Genomic DNA, 18,276 nt, shown 5'->3' with positions numbered 1-18,276 from the left:
ACATCTCCTGATGGAGGGCTGGTCTGGAGTCCTGAAGCTGCACAGGTCACAAAGGGTTACAGCTTCATCATCACCTGCTCTATTTCCTCCCACTATACTGGGGGCGTTTTCTATCTCATCTTCTCTGGTTCCAAGAACACTGTCACCAAGTCTGCAGTCAACCACTCAGCCTCCTTTGAGTTCCCTGCAGCTGAGTATGAACACCAGGGCAACTACAGCTGTGTGTATGAAGTCACACTGTCCTCAAGGACATTCAGATCTACAGAGACAACACCAATAAACATTGTTATCAAGTGTAAGTAGAATAAGTAAATCATTTTTACATTTTACCAATAAGTTGAGTAACAATTATTTGACAATGGCACTATTTGCTAGTATTCCTCATGTAGCATGCATAATCATAGGGTCTGATCTACTAAGATCCCAGATAAGGGGCACTAAATTGCGTGCTCCTGGTAAAATGTGTTTGGTTAGCGCACGAAAAACAGGTGATCTACTCAGAGTAACCCGCTAAATGACAGCACATGCAAACTGCAGTATTGGGACACTCAGGCCACACTGACCAGAGGGATCAAAGACGGGGTGAAGGCAGAGGTGACGTCTCTCAGTCCCGGAGCTGAGCAGCCACATAGTAGTACACCCGATTAGTAGATCAGCTTGCACATTTTTTTGCGGGTGACATCAAGTTTGCACGTTTTTATACAAGAAAGCCTTTAGTCAGGCCCATAGATAACATATTTATCAGACAGGGGTTTCAGTTCTTTTTTTAATTTCTATTTTCCCATAATGTTCTTATACAAAGACAACACAAAGGAAAAAATGAGCACCAGGAGCACATGAGAGTGGGCAGAAACAGAAACCAACTATTTCCATTGCAGTTAGTTACTAGGTGAGTGGGAATGTCACTGTGTTCCGGTGAAGAGCTGTGAAAGCACAATGAAATGTCAAAAGCAGAAGTACTTGATGGATAAATGGCTCTTGTGACTTTAATAATAGTAGATAATTATCACTGCATAGCATAAGCAATTCACACTTGGCACAATCTGCTCTCATTTGTTCATAAAAGACCTTTAAAGGGGGCAGTATTATTATTATTAGCGAAAATCAAATATTGCTCTATATACGTATTTACCGAAGTCTAATCACAACCGCACACAAATGAAAGCTGTCTCGTAGCTCAGAATAAGTTGTTTATGTTTACATTAAATACATAGGTGGTAGGTGCACCCACCGGAGGCTACTGTATCATGTTGCATCGCCATCTTTGAATATGTTACGCAAAAGCGGACAAACCCAATCAAACGCACTATTGAGTGTCTGTGCTTGTGCCCATGGAGAATGATCGATGTAGTTTTTGTTTTTTTCTGTTACAAAACACTAGTTAGCATTAGCAGCTAGGCTAAGTGCAGCCAGACAGCAGAGGCTCCTCTGACCGCTGTGGAGCTGCAGCTCAACCGGCAGGAGAGAGCGACCCACGTCTTTTTTTCTTTTTTTAGCAGTGCCGTTGTTAACAGCTGATCATACCGTATCTATGTCGGAGTACGTTGTCCTCTGATCTTCCTTAATGGGACCGCACTGCGTAACTGGCACATCCCTTAAGTCCTCCTGTGTAACTTTTTGCTGTGACATATGACTGAAGGTCACGTGTGTTAAAAAAAAATGAGAATGATTAAAAAAAAAAAAAAATTTAAACAGCAGTAATTGGTCAAAGGTATTGTTAGCAGTTAGTTTGCGAACGTGTTTGTCCTCAGCGGCCATCGTCAGGGGTGAGCGAGTGAGCGCTGCAATCTAGAATCTTAACGCTGGATGGCACACTTTAGCCCCAATAATACATACTGAGGCTTTAAGGGACAACGAGGAGTTTCTATTTGGTTATAAAAAAGTCTCACGTTAATGTGGATGAATCTCCGCTACCCACACTTGTTAATGGACCCATTTTCGATAAATATATCGTTTTGTCTCTATCGTTATTTTGTTATTATTAGTGGTGGCGGAAATGCTGGTCAGGCCGACCAGCGTTTCCTTACTTTCGGTTTCGTGGCGAGTCATGAGAATAATGCAGCCGAATCGCCGTTTATGGTCGGAACTACGACGGTATGTGAACCTCTGACTTTAATTATTGATGAATGAAAAGATGAGTCCGTCTTGCGCCGGTCAAAGAATTTTACGGTGTGCGCGGAGGCTCATAAATGTAGTGTGAAAACGCTTTGCTTTTCCAAAACTCCTCGTTGTCCCTTTAAATGTTCAAATGAAGTGACATCACTAGTAGTAGGGCTGCACGATTAATCTTGAAAGCAAAACCTGGACAATTAATTAGAACACTTTATAAACATAATGGTATGAGCGAAATACATAAATGGCTGAGCTTTGTTCTTTCATATTCTGTAACAAAGTAAGTTTTCTTGTCAATGAGTGTGCTACTACAATAAAACAATGTGACACAAAATACAAAAACAACATACCTGGGATTTTAATCTATCTATATAGGCCACATCCAATCATATTTTGAAGATATTTTCCCATTATTCACAACAGGGACTCGGTTTCCATTTCAAAATACTGCTTTTCAGAAACCTAGTCAGTATGTAAGACATATTGCAATGGGAGAAAAATACCAAAACAGACTGCAGTGCATCTAAAAAAAAAAATCTATCAAAGAGATGGACAATCCCTTTGATACCACAGACAAATAGCGAATCATTTAACAGCTGTGTGGTTGGGTTGCATCGTCATCGTTTATTGATAAGCCTAAACAGAACAGAACAGCTGTTGTGAGAACTGGCTGAAGCAAAGAACATAAAAAAGGATACGTAGCTCGTCGGTATGGTGACGGTAACAGGTGGTTACTGTGTGTCTGCCCCCAACTCTGAAGCAGTGGCGGCATTAATGACACACTTTTGCAGCTGTTGTGCTGTGGTGGAAATACAGTACGTGACCAACTGTTTCACTGTTTCTTGGCCAATCATTTGCTGCACGCCCAGCCATCTCTCTGTGCAGTCAGGCAAGGCAAGGCAAGGCAATTTTATTTGTATAGCCTGTTTTTACAAACAGTTTGTCTCAAAGGGCTTTACATGTCATCACAACAACATCCTCTGCCCTTAGACCTAAGGCGATAATTAACTCTCTTAAAACTTCAACGGCCAAGGATATATACAGGATGGATTCAGCAATGCTCAAATCTTTAAAAGACCATCTAGCCTGTCCTATCTCACAAATTGTAAATTTATCAATATTGCAGGGAGTATTTCCAAACACCTGGAAGACTGCAATTGTCTCTCCTATCTTTAAATCAGGTGACCCTCAGAACATCAGCAATTATCGCCCAATTAGCATCCTACCTGTAGCATCCAAGGTTGCTGAAAAGTGGATATCTGAGCAGCTTGTCTCCTTCTTGAACAACAGTCAATTTAATCTTCATCCTATGCAGTTCGGTTTTAGGGCAAACTACTCCACTGAAACAGCTAACTGCCTTTTCATAGACAAGGTCCGAGCTATGGTTGACAAAGGAGGTGTTGTTGGGGCAGTGTTTTAATTCTTCAATTTTTCCCCATTAGCACTTAGGTGGTTTGAATCTTACCTGACTGGTAGATGTCAACATGTTGTTGTTAACAACCAACTCTCTCCAGCTCTTGAGTTGTACACTGGAGTACCACAAGGGTCAATCCTCGGTCCACTACTGTTTTCTTTATATATTAATGACCTGCCATCAGTCTGTCCTGATGTGGAAACCTTGTTATATGCGGACGACACTGTAATGTATGTGCATGCTAAAACAAAGCAGTTGGCAGCTGCTAAACTTACATCAGCGTTAGAGCAGATCTCGAAGTGGTTAAACTGCTCCTGCCTCCAACTTAATCTAAATAAAACAGTGGGAATGTTCTTTACTAAAAGGCAGTGCAACATTGTGCCGAACATAACTATATCTGGTCATAATATTGATATTGTGTCAGAGGTAAAGTATCTGGGAATCACTATTGATTCCAATTTAACGTTCAAAACACATATAAAAAAAGTGAGTCAAAGAATTAGGTTTAGTTTAGCAAATTTTAAATATATCCGAAATACCATGACCTTTAATGCTGCCAAATTATATGTGAATGCCATGATCATGTCGCTATAACATACTGCCTCACAAGCTGGGGACAAACCAACAGCTCAACACTGAAGCCTTTGGAAACGCTGTACAAGCAAACCCTTAAAGTTTTGGACCAGAAACCGAACAGCTCACATCATTGCACCATCTTACACAAACATAAACTTCTGAGCTGGGAGGATATCATAAAATATAGGAACATCTGTCTGGTCTTTAAAATCCTGCATGGTTTAGCTCCTCCACCATTGAACTCATTCATAAACCAACGCAGTAACACTAGTCAGATCACTAGAAGCGCCACTCGTGATGACTTAACAGTCCCATTCAGGAAAAGTACATTTGGCCAGCTATCATTTTCTGTTAAAGCATTACAAAATTGGAACTCACTTCCAGGGGTGGAAAGTAACGAGTTACATTTACTCAAGTTACTGTAATTAAGTAGCTTTTTTGTGTACATGTACTTTTTTGAGTAATTTTTAAAATCAGTACTTTTACTTTTACTTGACTACATATTGTTGGAAGAAATTTACTTAGTTACATTTTAAATAGCTTCCGTTACAAAGTAAAAAATAACTTGCGTCTGTGTGGGTTGTCAAAAGTAGCCTACGCCGCTGCCGCCTCTCTCTCTCTCGCTCTCTCTCTCTCTCTCTCTGTCCCTTCACAGACGCCTAACCCAGCAGCAGGTACACACCTCTCCTCCCCTCACTGCTACGTGAGTTTGTGCATAACAGGGCTCGTCGCTATGTTGTCATCTTAATATTAGCCATTAGCCACAGCTAGCGGTTAAAAGCTGACGTTAATGATTGAAGACAACATTATCAGGCATGTCCATCTATTCGGCTACGTTTACGGTGACCAAACGTCCTCTTTTACCCGGACATGTCCACTTCTCACGTCCTGTCCGAGGCGTCCGGGCTTTTTTTTTTTTAATGAACTCATGAACATGTCCGGCTGTTTTCGGTAACGGGACCGCTGACCCTGCCAGACACACCGGGGCTGAAGGCCGGACCGGTGGTCCGTTGAGTTAAATGTAGGAGCCCAGTCAGATCCATGGCCATGCTCAGAGGAACAGACATGCTTCAGAGCAGTTACAGTAAAGTGGCAAGTGAGAGAGAGAGAGAGAGAGAGAGAGAGAGAGAAAACAGTAAAATACCCCCCCCCCCCTTCCTTGAGAGCAGACAGGAAAGACAGTAAAAAAAAAAAAAACAGGTGTGTGACTGAAAGAGGGAGAGAGAGATTTTTCTTTTCTTTTTTTATCCATATTGAGTATCGAATATTTTCCTTAATATCGATATTGAGTTGAAAATTTTAGTATCATGATCATGATCGTGACAGCCTTAGTGCCAGTAAATGTAACTGTCCATCTGATTGGCTCTGGACAACTGCAGTGTCAGAAGGTCAGAATCAAGTTGGTGCCACAGGAGCTAAAAGATGATGTAGACCAGTGTATCGATGGAGAAGGGACAAGTTTGAAACACAGAGACATGCACGGAGAATGTTAGGCCAATCTCTGGCCATTATTGTACTGATGCCTACCTGTTCTATCCTTTCCCTATTGATTCTTTTTAATCATTGTGTTGTAATATATTGTTGTTGTTGTTTTTTTAGGATGCCCATTGTCATCTGGCCGGGGACTACAGCAGGATATTAGCCATGCTGGCTAAAGCTGCCCTTTTTACTGTATTTAATGCAGTTGATTAATTGGGACTGTCCACGTACAATAAAACAATAAAGTAAAGTAAAGTAAAGTAGACCCTCACATCGACTGAGGAAAAACAGGTTAACAGTGTGCGTGAATCATCGCACATGTCATTTGTGGGTTTTGGGAGGATCAAAGTCACTATTACATATACATACATTTTTGGTGTTCAGGGCACTGCAATTATTATCATTATGATTATTTGACTAAAGTAAAACTGCACAAAAATGCAGTTTTAGTACAGTGACTCACTCTAGACTAACAGAACATGACATGTGACAATTAGTCATGTCTTCAGTGATGAAATCTTTAATGTTTCTCTTCTAGTGCCTTGGATGCTGTTGGTCTCCTCAGTAACTGCTGGGATGGTGCTGCTCCTGCTTGTCTTGTCGGTGGTTTGTCTGGTGCGCAGGAAAAGAAAACAAGACAATGAGCTACCTCATGTTTTCTTTTTCCGTCAAGGTTGGTGCTCACCAGGACACACACAGTTTACAACATTTAAATATACACTTTAATAAAAGTGCTTATGTATTCACATTTCCTATGATGCTTTGCATTTCAGTGGCTGAAAACGAATATGTAGATGATGATGAAGACAATGACTATGAGAATGTTGATCAAGAGAACAATGATTTCGAGGACGCTGCCAAAAATAACATTGTGCCCACAGTAGTGTGTTTCAGTGTGGATGACCCCAGAGTGGATGATGAAGAAGAAACCAGTGATGATGAAAATGATTACATAAATGTAACTCCATCCATGTACATTAATGTATAAGATGAGAACATTTAGCAGAACTTTTAGATGTCTACTATTCAAGTGACAACTGCCAGCTGGCTCAGTTACATAGCCTATTGAATGATGCTATAGAAATAAATGCCTTACCTTTGATTATTTAATACTGCATCATATTAACAGATTACCATTTCAGTAGGTACACAGTATACATTACATGATGTGGTTAGTTTTGGTTCTTGAACCATGTCTCAAGTACTGTCTGTTTTGTCCCCAGTCTTAAAATGTAGATCATACTGTAGTATCAAACATATCATGCATTCCTCGATTAATTTGTTCTCAAGTCCTATCATCAGTTTTCCTCTCAAAGACCAAATTTGAAAATAAGAAAACAACCACTTAAACATTTGGCAAATTGGCCATTGCCATAATCGCTATAGTCATAGCAGTAGGTCCGTTACCTTTATTTGTCGGTGTAAGCTATTTTTAGAACGGAGGAGCGGAGCGTCAGGCTGCTCAGAGCTACGCTACGCAGGCTAATGAGATTTCTTGGTTTCCCTCATCAAACTCATCAAATACACAATCCAACAACTCCAAAACGCTCTGGTGGACAAGCTGTGACCTGCACATTCACCACGCTATGAGATAATAACGGAACGTTACAAGATGGAGCTGTTTTCGAGGTAAATACAGAGACTTCTTGCTGAAAAACTGTTCCTGAAGGCAACGCGCATCAGCAGTTTTGCATGAATTTATCTCTAAAACAACTCTGTCTCGTAACGTTCTGTTATTATCTCATAGTGTGGTGAATGTGCAGGTCACAACTTGTGACTGTTTTGGAGTTTCTGGATTGTGTATTTGATGAGTTTGATGTGGAAAACCAAGAAATCCCATGAGACTCCGTAGCATAGCTCTGATAAGCATGTGGCTGCGCTCCACCGTTCTACATAATAATAGCTTACACCGACAAAAAAAGGTAACGAACCTAGGAGGAAATCATCATTTTAACTAAGGTTGCACTATTTAAGGATACTCATGTGGACCAACCTACCGTATGTGGTTGGTTTAGACATTTCCCTTGCTTTGTTCTTGTCAAACAAACTGATAATATAATATTGATTGTTCATTAGCCGAGCACCTCCAGCCTTTTTTCTTCTTTTGGGTGTGCGCACTCTTCTTTCTTCTATGTTATAAGTCTAACAATCACCAGCCAGGGTACAGGAAGTGTATGGAAATGGAGAGTGAAAACCAATGCTGATGAATGAGATGATTGTGGGGAGCATACATCAGTCCGACTGCCCAAAAGTCCGACGGCTCATTTCTCCGACTACTTATTCTACAGTGTTAAGGTTAGGTTTAGGGTAAGGTTAAGGGTTAGGGCTACTTAAGTCGGAGAAGTGGGAGGTCGGACTAATGGACGCAAAAATAAAGAAATGTATGGTCGGAGAAATGGGTAGTCGGACAGACGCCATGCGCCCGATGATTGTTCCATACGGAGGCAAAAAAGCTGGAAGTCTGCACCCAGAAAACCTAAGAAATGATGGTTCAAGAGTTTGGGTTTGTCATGGTCTGTGTCCTTGTATCTTGTCTTGGTGTCTCTTTCTATGTGGTTGAGTTATATCCTGTTTTACTTTGTGTTCTCCCGCCTGTTTGATTACCTCATGTGTCTCACCTGTGTCTGATTGCACCACCTGTGTCTCGTTTCCTCGTGTATATAACCTCTGTTTCCCTCTGGCTCTTGTCGGTTTATTGTCATCGTTGTTGTTCCATGTGATGTTCCCTGTTCTTAGTTAGTTCTTGGTTTTCACTCTCATGTTGTACTTATTTTCTTTTGTACTTTGATCATAAACCTGTCCAGGACTTAGGCCTGTTGACCTTTTAGTTGCTACTTTGTGTTTTTTATCTTTCCTTTGGACTTTGGCCCCCCGTGTTGTGTTTTACCTAATAAATAGTTTTCAAGGCTGATGCTCACCCCATCGTTGTGACTTACAGATGATAGTGGCTAGGCTACTAGTTCCCATCCTGGACACACAGGGTGGCCAGGAAACCCAGTATAACGAGGTCCATGCCCGTGCATGCTACGTGGTGGAGCGTGCCATCGGGCTTCTCAAAGGCCGTTGGCGCTGCCTAGATGCCTCGGGGGGTAGGCTCCTCTACCACCCGCAAAAGGTCTGCAGGATAATCTGGGCCTGTGCCATCCTCCAATGTGGCAGTGAGGTGAGGGGTGCCATTGCCACCAGGTCTCCCTCCACCTCTCAATGTGGACCCGGACCCACAGCTCCCTCCCCGCCATAAGGGCTTTCAACAGGGACTTCGGGCACGAGCTGCAGCCATGCAGCATTTATAACCCCCCACCCCTGTTGTGACAAGTAACTACAGGTTGCCGTAGTGACGTCACGACGTGGCGTATACATGGCGACGTTGTTTGTACATGCCTGTGTTACGTTAAAGTCAGTCAAAGTCAGTGAATAAACCAGCTCATTATCAGCACAACGGTTTGGTTCCTCCTTTTATTAACATCAATACATGACAACCCCCACCTATTAGACCACTGAATATGTGTGTGTAAATAAATCAATAGAAAACACAACATTGAAATTGTTGTCCCTCTATGCAACTTCAACAAATATTACACACCTCCTGCATTGTGACAAAAGATTCAAGAAAAAGGTTTATTCATTTCTTTTATTTAAAAACTCTGTGAGGCCTGTCACAGCAGCAGTTAGGGCCACAATGGCAGTGTGAATTTGCTGTCCTGGTGCTGGTTCATGTTCTGCCGCTCTTGGACCACAGCACCGACTGCTGCCACAGTGTTCCTCTGGGCCTCCAGCGCCTCCCTCTGCACATCCAGCACCGCATCCGCCTGGGGGCCGCCACACTTTGGCGGTGGGTGATGAGGCGTTTTTTTCGTCTTTTTCTTCTCTGTGAAAATAGTGACAGTGTTGACATTATTTCAATACAGATTATGTTATATGACAGAGTAGGTTATGGCATAGGGCCTGTTAAAGATTGAAACTCACTTTTAAATCGGTCCACTTCTTCCTCACCTCACTCTCTGTTCATGCCGTGGCACCTGCTGCGTTCACAGCCCTTGTTACCTCCTGCCACTCAGAGGATTTCCTCTTGTTGGTGAGGCCAGGGCTGTGGCTGATTAAATGAGATTGATTATTTTTTCTGGCGAAAAAACTGTTTGGTCCAACGTGTTCATCTCTGTAAGTCTCCACGTATTATGTTTTCCTTTTTTTTTTAGACAAATGACTCACACGACTATGATCAAAACAGAATTGATGCAAATACCTGCCGAAAAGGACTTCCTTCCTTGCCTGCACCTCACCAACAAGCACATTAATCTCCGTTTTGGAGAAATTACGTTTCTTCCCAAACTTCTCTGCCATTACGTCCTCTTCCACTGGTCACTCCACAAATTCCCAGACAGCACATGGCTAATTTATATGCATGTGCTTGATTTGCATTGACCATATAAGGTTGTGTCTGGGCATGTAAAGGGTGGGGGATGAGGCGTGTTCTCATCCACACTTTTCTCAGGTCCAGTGTGATTTATCAAGGGGAATACTGTGCAGCCGTGTGTACGCGGAGTTTGATAGATCTGAAAAGAGCGTATATTTTTTGGTCGTACGCGCATTTTTCCTTTCCATCGTACGTGAAAATTTAAGAGGACTTTTACACGCTGTTTGATAAATGAGGCCCCTGGTCTCCAGTTCCAGCTTTTCCTAATGCCCAGCTATCCTGAACCTTTACTGACCACACAGGTCAACACATTACCTGTTCCAAGCTGTTGGTGACCTTGGGAAACTTAGACTATGTTTACACGTGTCTGGCTATTTTCATAAACAGACATTTCACCCTCTCCATTTACAAAAATAACTGCGTGCACACCAGTCCGTTTTCAGAAAAGTTTTTATTTACACTAACCCTTGTATATATGCCGTCAAGAGCATATCCACAGGTTTTTAGAGGTTTACCACCGACTGGTTAAATTATTTTGAGGAGATAAATGTTGGTCTCATTGATGAAATCTAACAATTGTGGCAGTAGCATTAGTTTGTTTGAATGAAAAGTGAAGCTTCAATGTGTGTATTGGACAGAAGAGCAGCGCCTCGGGGCTCTGTATGTACAGAAATCACCACATTTACATCAATAAATAAATGTTTTACAATAACCCGATCAGTCTGCATTAAATTTTATTTTATTAAGTTGTATAAAATGGTTAGGGTACACAGCAAAGATACTTCACTACTCTAAACCTTCTTTGGTTACGGTTAGATGTCAGGGTCTGACGTCGGCTACCCAAAACTCATTTTTTCTCAGTTTACATGCAACGTACAAACAGAGTTTTCCAAAATCTCCACTCTGGCCGGAGTTTTTTAGAAAGAATCGTTTTCAGGGGCCAATTCTCCATTTGCGTTTAAACGAAGGGTGCAAACGATGGTTAATGTCTTGTTTTTAAAAATAACCGCATACGTATTTGGGCCCTAATGTGTCCCTGGTTCCTGTAGCCAGACACCTGGCTGACTCCTGCTCCTCACTTTGTCAGTGAATTCCAGTTCAGCAAAAGACGGAAGGCTTTTTGAACTAACAACTTTTACTTTTATCTCAAATGATGAAAGATGGGCTCAAATGAGGAAGTAGACAGTCCCCTCCAAAAGTATTGGAACGGTGCCACTAATTCCTTTTACTATTGCTGTACATTGAAAACATTTGGATTTGACATCAAAAGGTGAATATGAGAAAAAATATCAGTATTTCAGCTTTTTCCAGCCAGGTGATTTACAACAAGGTATGTTAAATGTGTTTTTTGTTGTCCAGTTGTGTTCAATTGCATTGATTACTCAAACAATAAACAGCACAGAGTGTCTACTCAGTTTCAGCTTTCGGTTTGCCTGTGCTAACTGCATTTATAAACTAGTCACCTTTAAGACTACAAGTAAGGATTGTGCATCCATGGAATGAGCAACAGGGCAAAAATGAAAAAAAAAACAACAACATGTCATCATTGAAAGAAATCTCAATGCAGTGAGATATCGTAATGAGATTCTGGAGCCAGTGATGATCCCATGTCCAGGATCTGGGACCTAACTCCATCCTCCAAACAAGAATGAATACATCAATTAACTGGAAGAGGCTGTGATGAGAGCGTGGGAAAGAATCACAAGAGTTAAGAAACAAAAGTTTGGTGATGTTAGTGGGTCGCAGACTTAATGCAGTTTTTTTTTTTTTTACAAGCAAAGGATTTGCAACTAAATATTGAGTATTATTCTCTTTAATCTAATTCAAGTCTATCTGTAGGCTTTTGCTCACCTAAAAATCTGATGTTCCATTACAAACAAGGCTATTTTCTAAGTTGTTGATACAAATAAATGTATTAAATTAAATTAAAATCATATAAAATAGCTGAAAATAGAAGCTGAAATACTGATCTTGTCTCATTTTCATCTTTTGATGTCAGACAGATGTTTTTAGTAGCCTACTTAGAGAAATAGAAGTGAAAGAGAAAAGTGCTCCAGGAAATGAGAGTGTCTGTGCGTTGTAAGTAGCTCAGTTTTCCCTCCGCTGTTTGATGAATGATGCACAGCAGCTTTGTTCTTTGAACCATGACGAGCAGACAACAGAAAAGTCTACGCTTTTTGACAATTGGTGAGACAGATTATATATCTATCGTTTGATTCAGTTCAGTAAATGAAACAATGCAAATACACTGATCTGGGCCTTTTTTTTCTCTCTCGTATAGTGTTTTTTCTGTTTCCTTCATCTGTACCAGCTGGAGGTGAGTTCATTCTTTTGTGACATATGTCAAATCTTTGTAGTTTTGAGCAAAAATATTAAATAATAGTTTGTCTTGTGCCTGATAGGGGCTCGGATCAGACTGGCTGGATATGGATCTACCCCATGCTCTGGAAGAGTTGAAATCTATCACAACAACACCAGGGGAACAGTCTGTGATGACGGCTGGGACTTAAATGATGCCATGGTGGTGTGCAGAGAGTTGGACTGTGGTACAGCACACAGTGCCCCTAAATCAGCCCATTTTGGTGAAGGAACTGGGCAAATCTGGCTTGATGATGTGGCCTGTACAGGAAGTGAGAAGTCTCTAAGTGAGTGTCAGAACAACAGATTTGGGACACACAACTGTGGACATCATGAGGACGCTGGTGTCGTCTGTTCAGGTGAGATTGACACAGAGGTGTATTTTGACTCACTGGAGCTAATATTCTAATTAGAATTGGTTGTGAAGATGTCCAAACAGAATCGGAGTCGGAATAAACTGGCAGAATGAGCGGTAGCATATTCCTTTTCCCAAACCAATCAATCAAAAGTAAAACTGTATCATGTAAACAATGAAACTCAATGTTGTTTTTCCGAGCATGCTTCATCTCGACGTAAATGCATCGTGACGTTTCTTCATTAGCATTGTAATTTTCATTGTTTTGACACTTTTATTTGAGCATTTTTAAGCTTAAATAAGTGTCAAAACAATGAAAATTACAGTCATGACGTTTTGATCAAGCTGTGCAAGATGTCCCAACACGCCCCAAAATTAAAGGGATAGTTCACCCAAAATTGAAATTTCACTCATTATCTACTCACCCTCATGTCGACTAAGGGCTGGGAGAAGTTTCAGAGTTATCCGTGGCTTCTCTGAGTTACAGGGGGTTTCGGCGTAGCAGTGCATGTCCATATAACGGTTGTAAATGGATACCAACTGTCTTCGTAACAAAAAGACACAGCTGGTTTTGTAGCAGAAGCTTCTCGAAGCTCCTCTTCCCGGTTCGTCAAATTTGACGAACCAGGAAGAGGTTGGATGCTACAAACAGCATGGAGGTATTTGGATGTTTTTTGGTGTGTCTTTTTGTTACGAAGACAGTTGGTATCCATTTGCAACCGTTATGTGGACATGCACTGCTATGCCGAGACCCCCTGTAACTCAGAGAAGCCACGGATAACTCTGAAACTCCGCCCTTAGTCGACATGAGGGTGAGTAGATAATGAGTGAAATTTCAATTTTGGGTGAACTATCCCTTTAAAACCCAATCCAGTCGGCCCAAACCTGGCCAAAAAAAAAAAAGTAAAATGACAGAAGTCATTTGTATATCAGCATGTCTGGTCTGCACATGTCACACGACTGTAAAACATCTGCTCTGAATAAATGCAGTGGCACATGTTAATGCCACCAATTCTTGTCTTATCTTAAATGGACAGACATGTTGTGCTACTTTGATGCAACTAGCCTTGCAGCCTCATAAGGACAAAGCTGAATTAGATCCCAATAAATAAAGATCAAAGAGAGAGTACTGTAAACTATACATCCTTGTCATTTGTCTATTTGAGATGGTTTCATCTTTTCATTCAATACACAATTTTAGTTATTCTGGACAGTTACTCAGGAGGCTGTCTTACAACTACACTGAGCTCAAAAACCAAAGTACATCCATGTCTCTTGTTGTGTCTCAACCTAAATAATGTTTTATTTCTTCAGAGAGTCTCCCAAAGCCCAGAATCTCAATTTCTCCTGCTGGTGTGGTCACATGGGGTCAGAAAGTCAGCATCACTTGTTCCACTTCTGCTGAGTTTGTAGGTGGAACATTTATTCTGACAAAGTCTTCAGGCTCATTCAGAAATACCCAAACGTTAAGCATCAACTCTGCTGCATTCACTATCTACAATGTGGATTTTGACAATGAGGGATTGTACCAGTGTCAACATGAGAGAAACATTTTGGGTCAAACTTTCAGCTCCAAGCAATCTGATGAAGCCAGACTTACTGTTACTGGTAAGAAAATCAGTTACATTTTCCTGTGTTGTTCATTAAAGGGTAGAAAATCAATAAGTCAGAATCATTATGGCTCAGTTCAAACATAATAATGCTGTAATATTGTGCTGCTCTTTCAGTGACCGTTTCCAAGCCCAACATCTCCACAAAGCCTGCTGGTGTGGTTACCTGGGGTCAGGATGTTGGCATCACCTGTTCCATCTCAATCCGGCTTTTAGGTGGAACATTCACTCTGCAGCAGACACCAGGATCATTCAGAAAGACTCAAACATCAAGCTCCAACTCTGCCACCTTCAACATCCGTCAAGTGAACTTTGACAGAGAAGGATCGTACCAGTGTCAGTATCAGAAACAGAATTCAGGACGAGACTTCAGATCTCCTCAAAGTGACTCTGTCAGACTTTTAGTCACTGGTAAGAAAAGCAAATGAATCAGTATAATAAGTAAAAAGAAAGAAAGAAAACATAAAGGAGCACAGTAAAAAACTTAATCAGATTAATTGTAAACTGTACTTCACCCATAACAAGACCCGTGGATAGATGGATGGTTGGGAACAATGTCACCACGTCAACTTAAAAGGTTATGGGGCCACCCCAGAGCAATTAACTAATTAAGATTATTTTGTTTCATACTGGAGATATTGTTTGTGTTGATTGTCAAAAATGCCATCCTAGCCATTACTGTTTCTCTTTTACATTGAAAAATTATATCTGTCTTTTATTTTTATTTTAAACAGTGCCCCTGCAGCAGCCCACCATCTCCGTGACATCTCCTGATGGAGGGCTGGTCTGGAGTCCTGAAGCTGCACAAGTCACAAAGGGTTACAGCTTCATCATCACCTGCTCTATTTCCTCCCACTATCCTGGTGGTGTTTTCGCTCTCATCTTCTCTGGTTCCAACACCACTGTCACCAAACATGCAGTCAACTCAGCCTCCTTTGAGTTCCCTGCAGCTGAGTATGAACACCAGGGCAACTACAGCTGTGTGTATGAAGTCACACTGTCCTCAAGGAGATTCAGATCTACAGAGACAACACCGATATGTGTTTTTATTGAGGGTAAGTAGAATTGAATGTAGGGTATAGTGTCACGATGAACAGCCAGAAACAAAAATTAAAGCTAAAATGTTTAGAGAGAGTAACAGAGAGTCTGACAGAAAGACAATTCTGTCCTGTAGCAGAGCAGTCTGCAGTAATTACTGTATGTTCATGGCAGTACAGTGATGGCACTGACGACAGGAAGCACACAAAATCAGACCAACTGGATTTTTTTCCAACATTCAAAATAATTATTTTCTCCATATGAATGCAAAAGACATTATGATAACTGAAATCAGATGATATTTCAAAATTTGTGACGTAAATACTGAACTAAAATCTATGGTAAAAGTAAACAATCAGAAGGACATTATAATCATTGTCAATATTATTATTTGACCAAAGTAAAATTGCACAAAAAGGCCTTGCATATATACCGTATATAGCCTATGATGTTTAAGTGCAGTGACCACTCTTGTTTATTTATAGATTATTTTGAGAGGGGAAGTCTAAAAACTGCACACTTGACAGAACATGGCATGTGAAGACAATTAGTCATGTCTTCAAGGATGAACTTTCTAATTGTCTCTTCTAGTTCCTTTGATGCTGTTGGTCTCCGTAGTAACTGCTGGGATAGTGCTGCTGCTTGTCTTGTCGGTGGTTTGTCTGATGCTCAGGGAAAGAGAACAAGACTACGAGGAGCCCCATGTTTTCTTTTTCCGTCAAGGTTGGTGCTCACCAGGACACAGGCAGTTTACAACATTTAAATACATAGTTTCAAAGTGCTAACATACATTCACATTTCCTTGTGATGCTTTGCATTTCAGTGGCTGAAAACCAATATGTAGATGATGATGATGATGATGATGATGATGATGATGATGATGGTGATGATGATGATGATGATGCGGACGACGACGATGATGACAACAATGACTATGAGAATGCTGATCAAGAGAACGATGATCATTATGACTACGAGGATGTGGACGCTGCCAAAAATTACATTGTGCCCACAGTAGTGTGTTTCAGTGTAGAGGACACCAGAGTGGATGATGAAGAAGAAACCAGTAGTGATGATGAAAATGATTATATAAATGTAACTCCATCCATAAATGGAAATGGTAAGAACATTTATCAGAACTTTTAGAAGTCTACTATTTAAGTGACAAATTGATTGCAATTTATAGAGGACTGGTTTTTGCCATTTTTTTCCTAGATAAATCTGTTCTTAAGTCCTATTATTAGTTTTCGTCTTAAAGACAAAATGTGAAAATAATATAATAACAACCACATTTGTCGTTTTTCCACTGAAATCATTGGAATTGTTTGTTTTTCTGATGTCCATTAACATTGGAAATGTAGTGTAACAACAACAGGGATTGCTGTAGCCTAAATTTCTATTTTTCTAGTTTACCTTGAGAGTTGAAGCTACAGATGAAATCAGTGGAGCATAAACCAGAAGTAAAATCTAACCATCAAAATGAAAGTGAAGTGCGTGAGAATTTTCCCGTCAGAAAAACAAGGCACTTTGCATGTTCAGATTAAGCTAAAAAAAAAGAAATAGAGAGACCATACAAATGTTAGTGGCTTCATGTCATCAAAAACTGTCAAATGTTCAGAAGGTCCTCATTTTAACTGGGGCTGCACTATTTTAGGATACACTCATGTGGGTCAAACTATGTGGTTGGTTTAGACATTTTACTTGCTTTGTTGAAACAAACTAATAAATGAATAAAACTCTCTAACGTCAACTGAATGTGAGAATGTTGTGAGCAATTTCTGTCTTGCAAACAAATTTGCTCCACGTTGTAAATCTCTATAGATCTTCTAAACTGCACTGGGAGATTTGTGCATGAATCATAGGAATATATATTTGTAAAATACATTCAGCATCCCAAACATTGAGACATTTTTGTTGTCTTCCAAGTGCACAATACAAATACATACCGTCATTACAGTGTGTCGCGCAGCAGGCTCTTCAGCAACAAGGTCAGAGAGGTTAACAGTAGAGAAATATTAGTCTCTAATAAATGGGTCACACTATCTACACAAACTGTGCCCACTGATGTTTTTTTAAAGAAACCATGAATTGTTTGCGGAAGTGCGTCAGTGTGGTTAGAATCAGCAGTGCTTATAAACAGGTGCAATGTGTAAGATCAGTTGAATCTACATAAACTCCTATGCATTGTTGTATATCATGTTTCAGATATTAAAGATTCTTAGACCATGTCCACGTGTAAATGCAAATGGCCAAAGCTGGGTACTTTTGTATGCTTTTGGGCCTATGGGTTCTATCCATTCACACCTAAATGGCGTTTTGGGGCTTTAAAAACTGATATTTTGAATAACTCCTTCTGGACCGGGGGAGTCAGCTGCTGCTTGCTGAAGAAACAGGTCTGCAGAGCTGATTGATTAATCCTTTTTTTATGTGCTGGTGTGGATGTGAATTATTTTTAAGCGAACAAGGGAAACATTTTTGCAAAGGTACACAGGTATGTACGTGTGGACTAGGCCTTAGTCAAGTCAAAAAAGTTATCTGTCTTTGCTAAACTTAGACCCTGCAAAACATGCAGGCATTGTCAAGGTAACGTAGTCGCAGGTTGTGTCCGAAATCATTCATTCATTCACTACTCCCTAATCAGGGAATTAGGGAATCATAGAGGGTTGTACAGTGAGCTTGTTGGTGATCAATGCGATCATGACAGCAATGTGTGATCGCACTGCATTATAGGATACATTGCCCAGTTAATGACCATCAACTGTACACTACTTTTCACACTGTATTGTGGGATACTATGAGTCCACTATATAGGGAATATTAATGTACTACAACTCACTACATGTTTGGACAGCACTACAAAATGGTGTATTCACTATATAGTCCACTATATAGTGAGTAGTGAGTGATTTCGGACACAGCC

The 18,276-nt window shown here is 40.6% G+C and overlaps 1 protein-coding gene across 1 annotated transcript in view; it reads left to right on the top strand.

Moving 5' to 3' along the window:
- Nucleotides 1–16,502, top strand: part of LOC146983445 (scavenger receptor cysteine-rich domain-containing protein DMBT1-like) — a 73,686-nt gene extending 57,184 nt beyond the window's left edge. Inside the window, exons 5-10 of the mRNA XM_085785613.1 lie at nucleotides 12,398–12,712; nucleotides 14,023–14,316; nucleotides 14,436–14,729; nucleotides 15,053–15,373; nucleotides 15,948–16,079; nucleotides 16,180–16,502. Of these exons, the coding sequence (XP_085641739.1) occupies nucleotides 12,398–12,712; nucleotides 14,023–14,316; nucleotides 14,436–14,729; nucleotides 15,053–15,373; nucleotides 15,948–16,079; nucleotides 16,180–16,502 (1,679 nt within the window). The remainder of the gene's footprint in view (nucleotides 1–12,397; nucleotides 12,713–14,022; nucleotides 14,317–14,435; nucleotides 14,730–15,052; nucleotides 15,374–15,947; nucleotides 16,080–16,179) is intronic.
- Nucleotides 16,503–18,276: the final 1,774 nt, after the last annotated feature.

This window comes from Trachurus japonicus, chromosome 8, assembly GCF_045865225.1.
Source record: "Trachurus japonicus isolate A0001 chromosome 8, Traja_1.0".
Lineage (NCBI taxonomy): Eukaryota > Metazoa > Chordata > Actinopteri > Carangiformes > Carangidae > Trachurus > Trachurus japonicus.
This window is presented reverse-complemented; position numbering and strand designations above follow the sequence as displayed.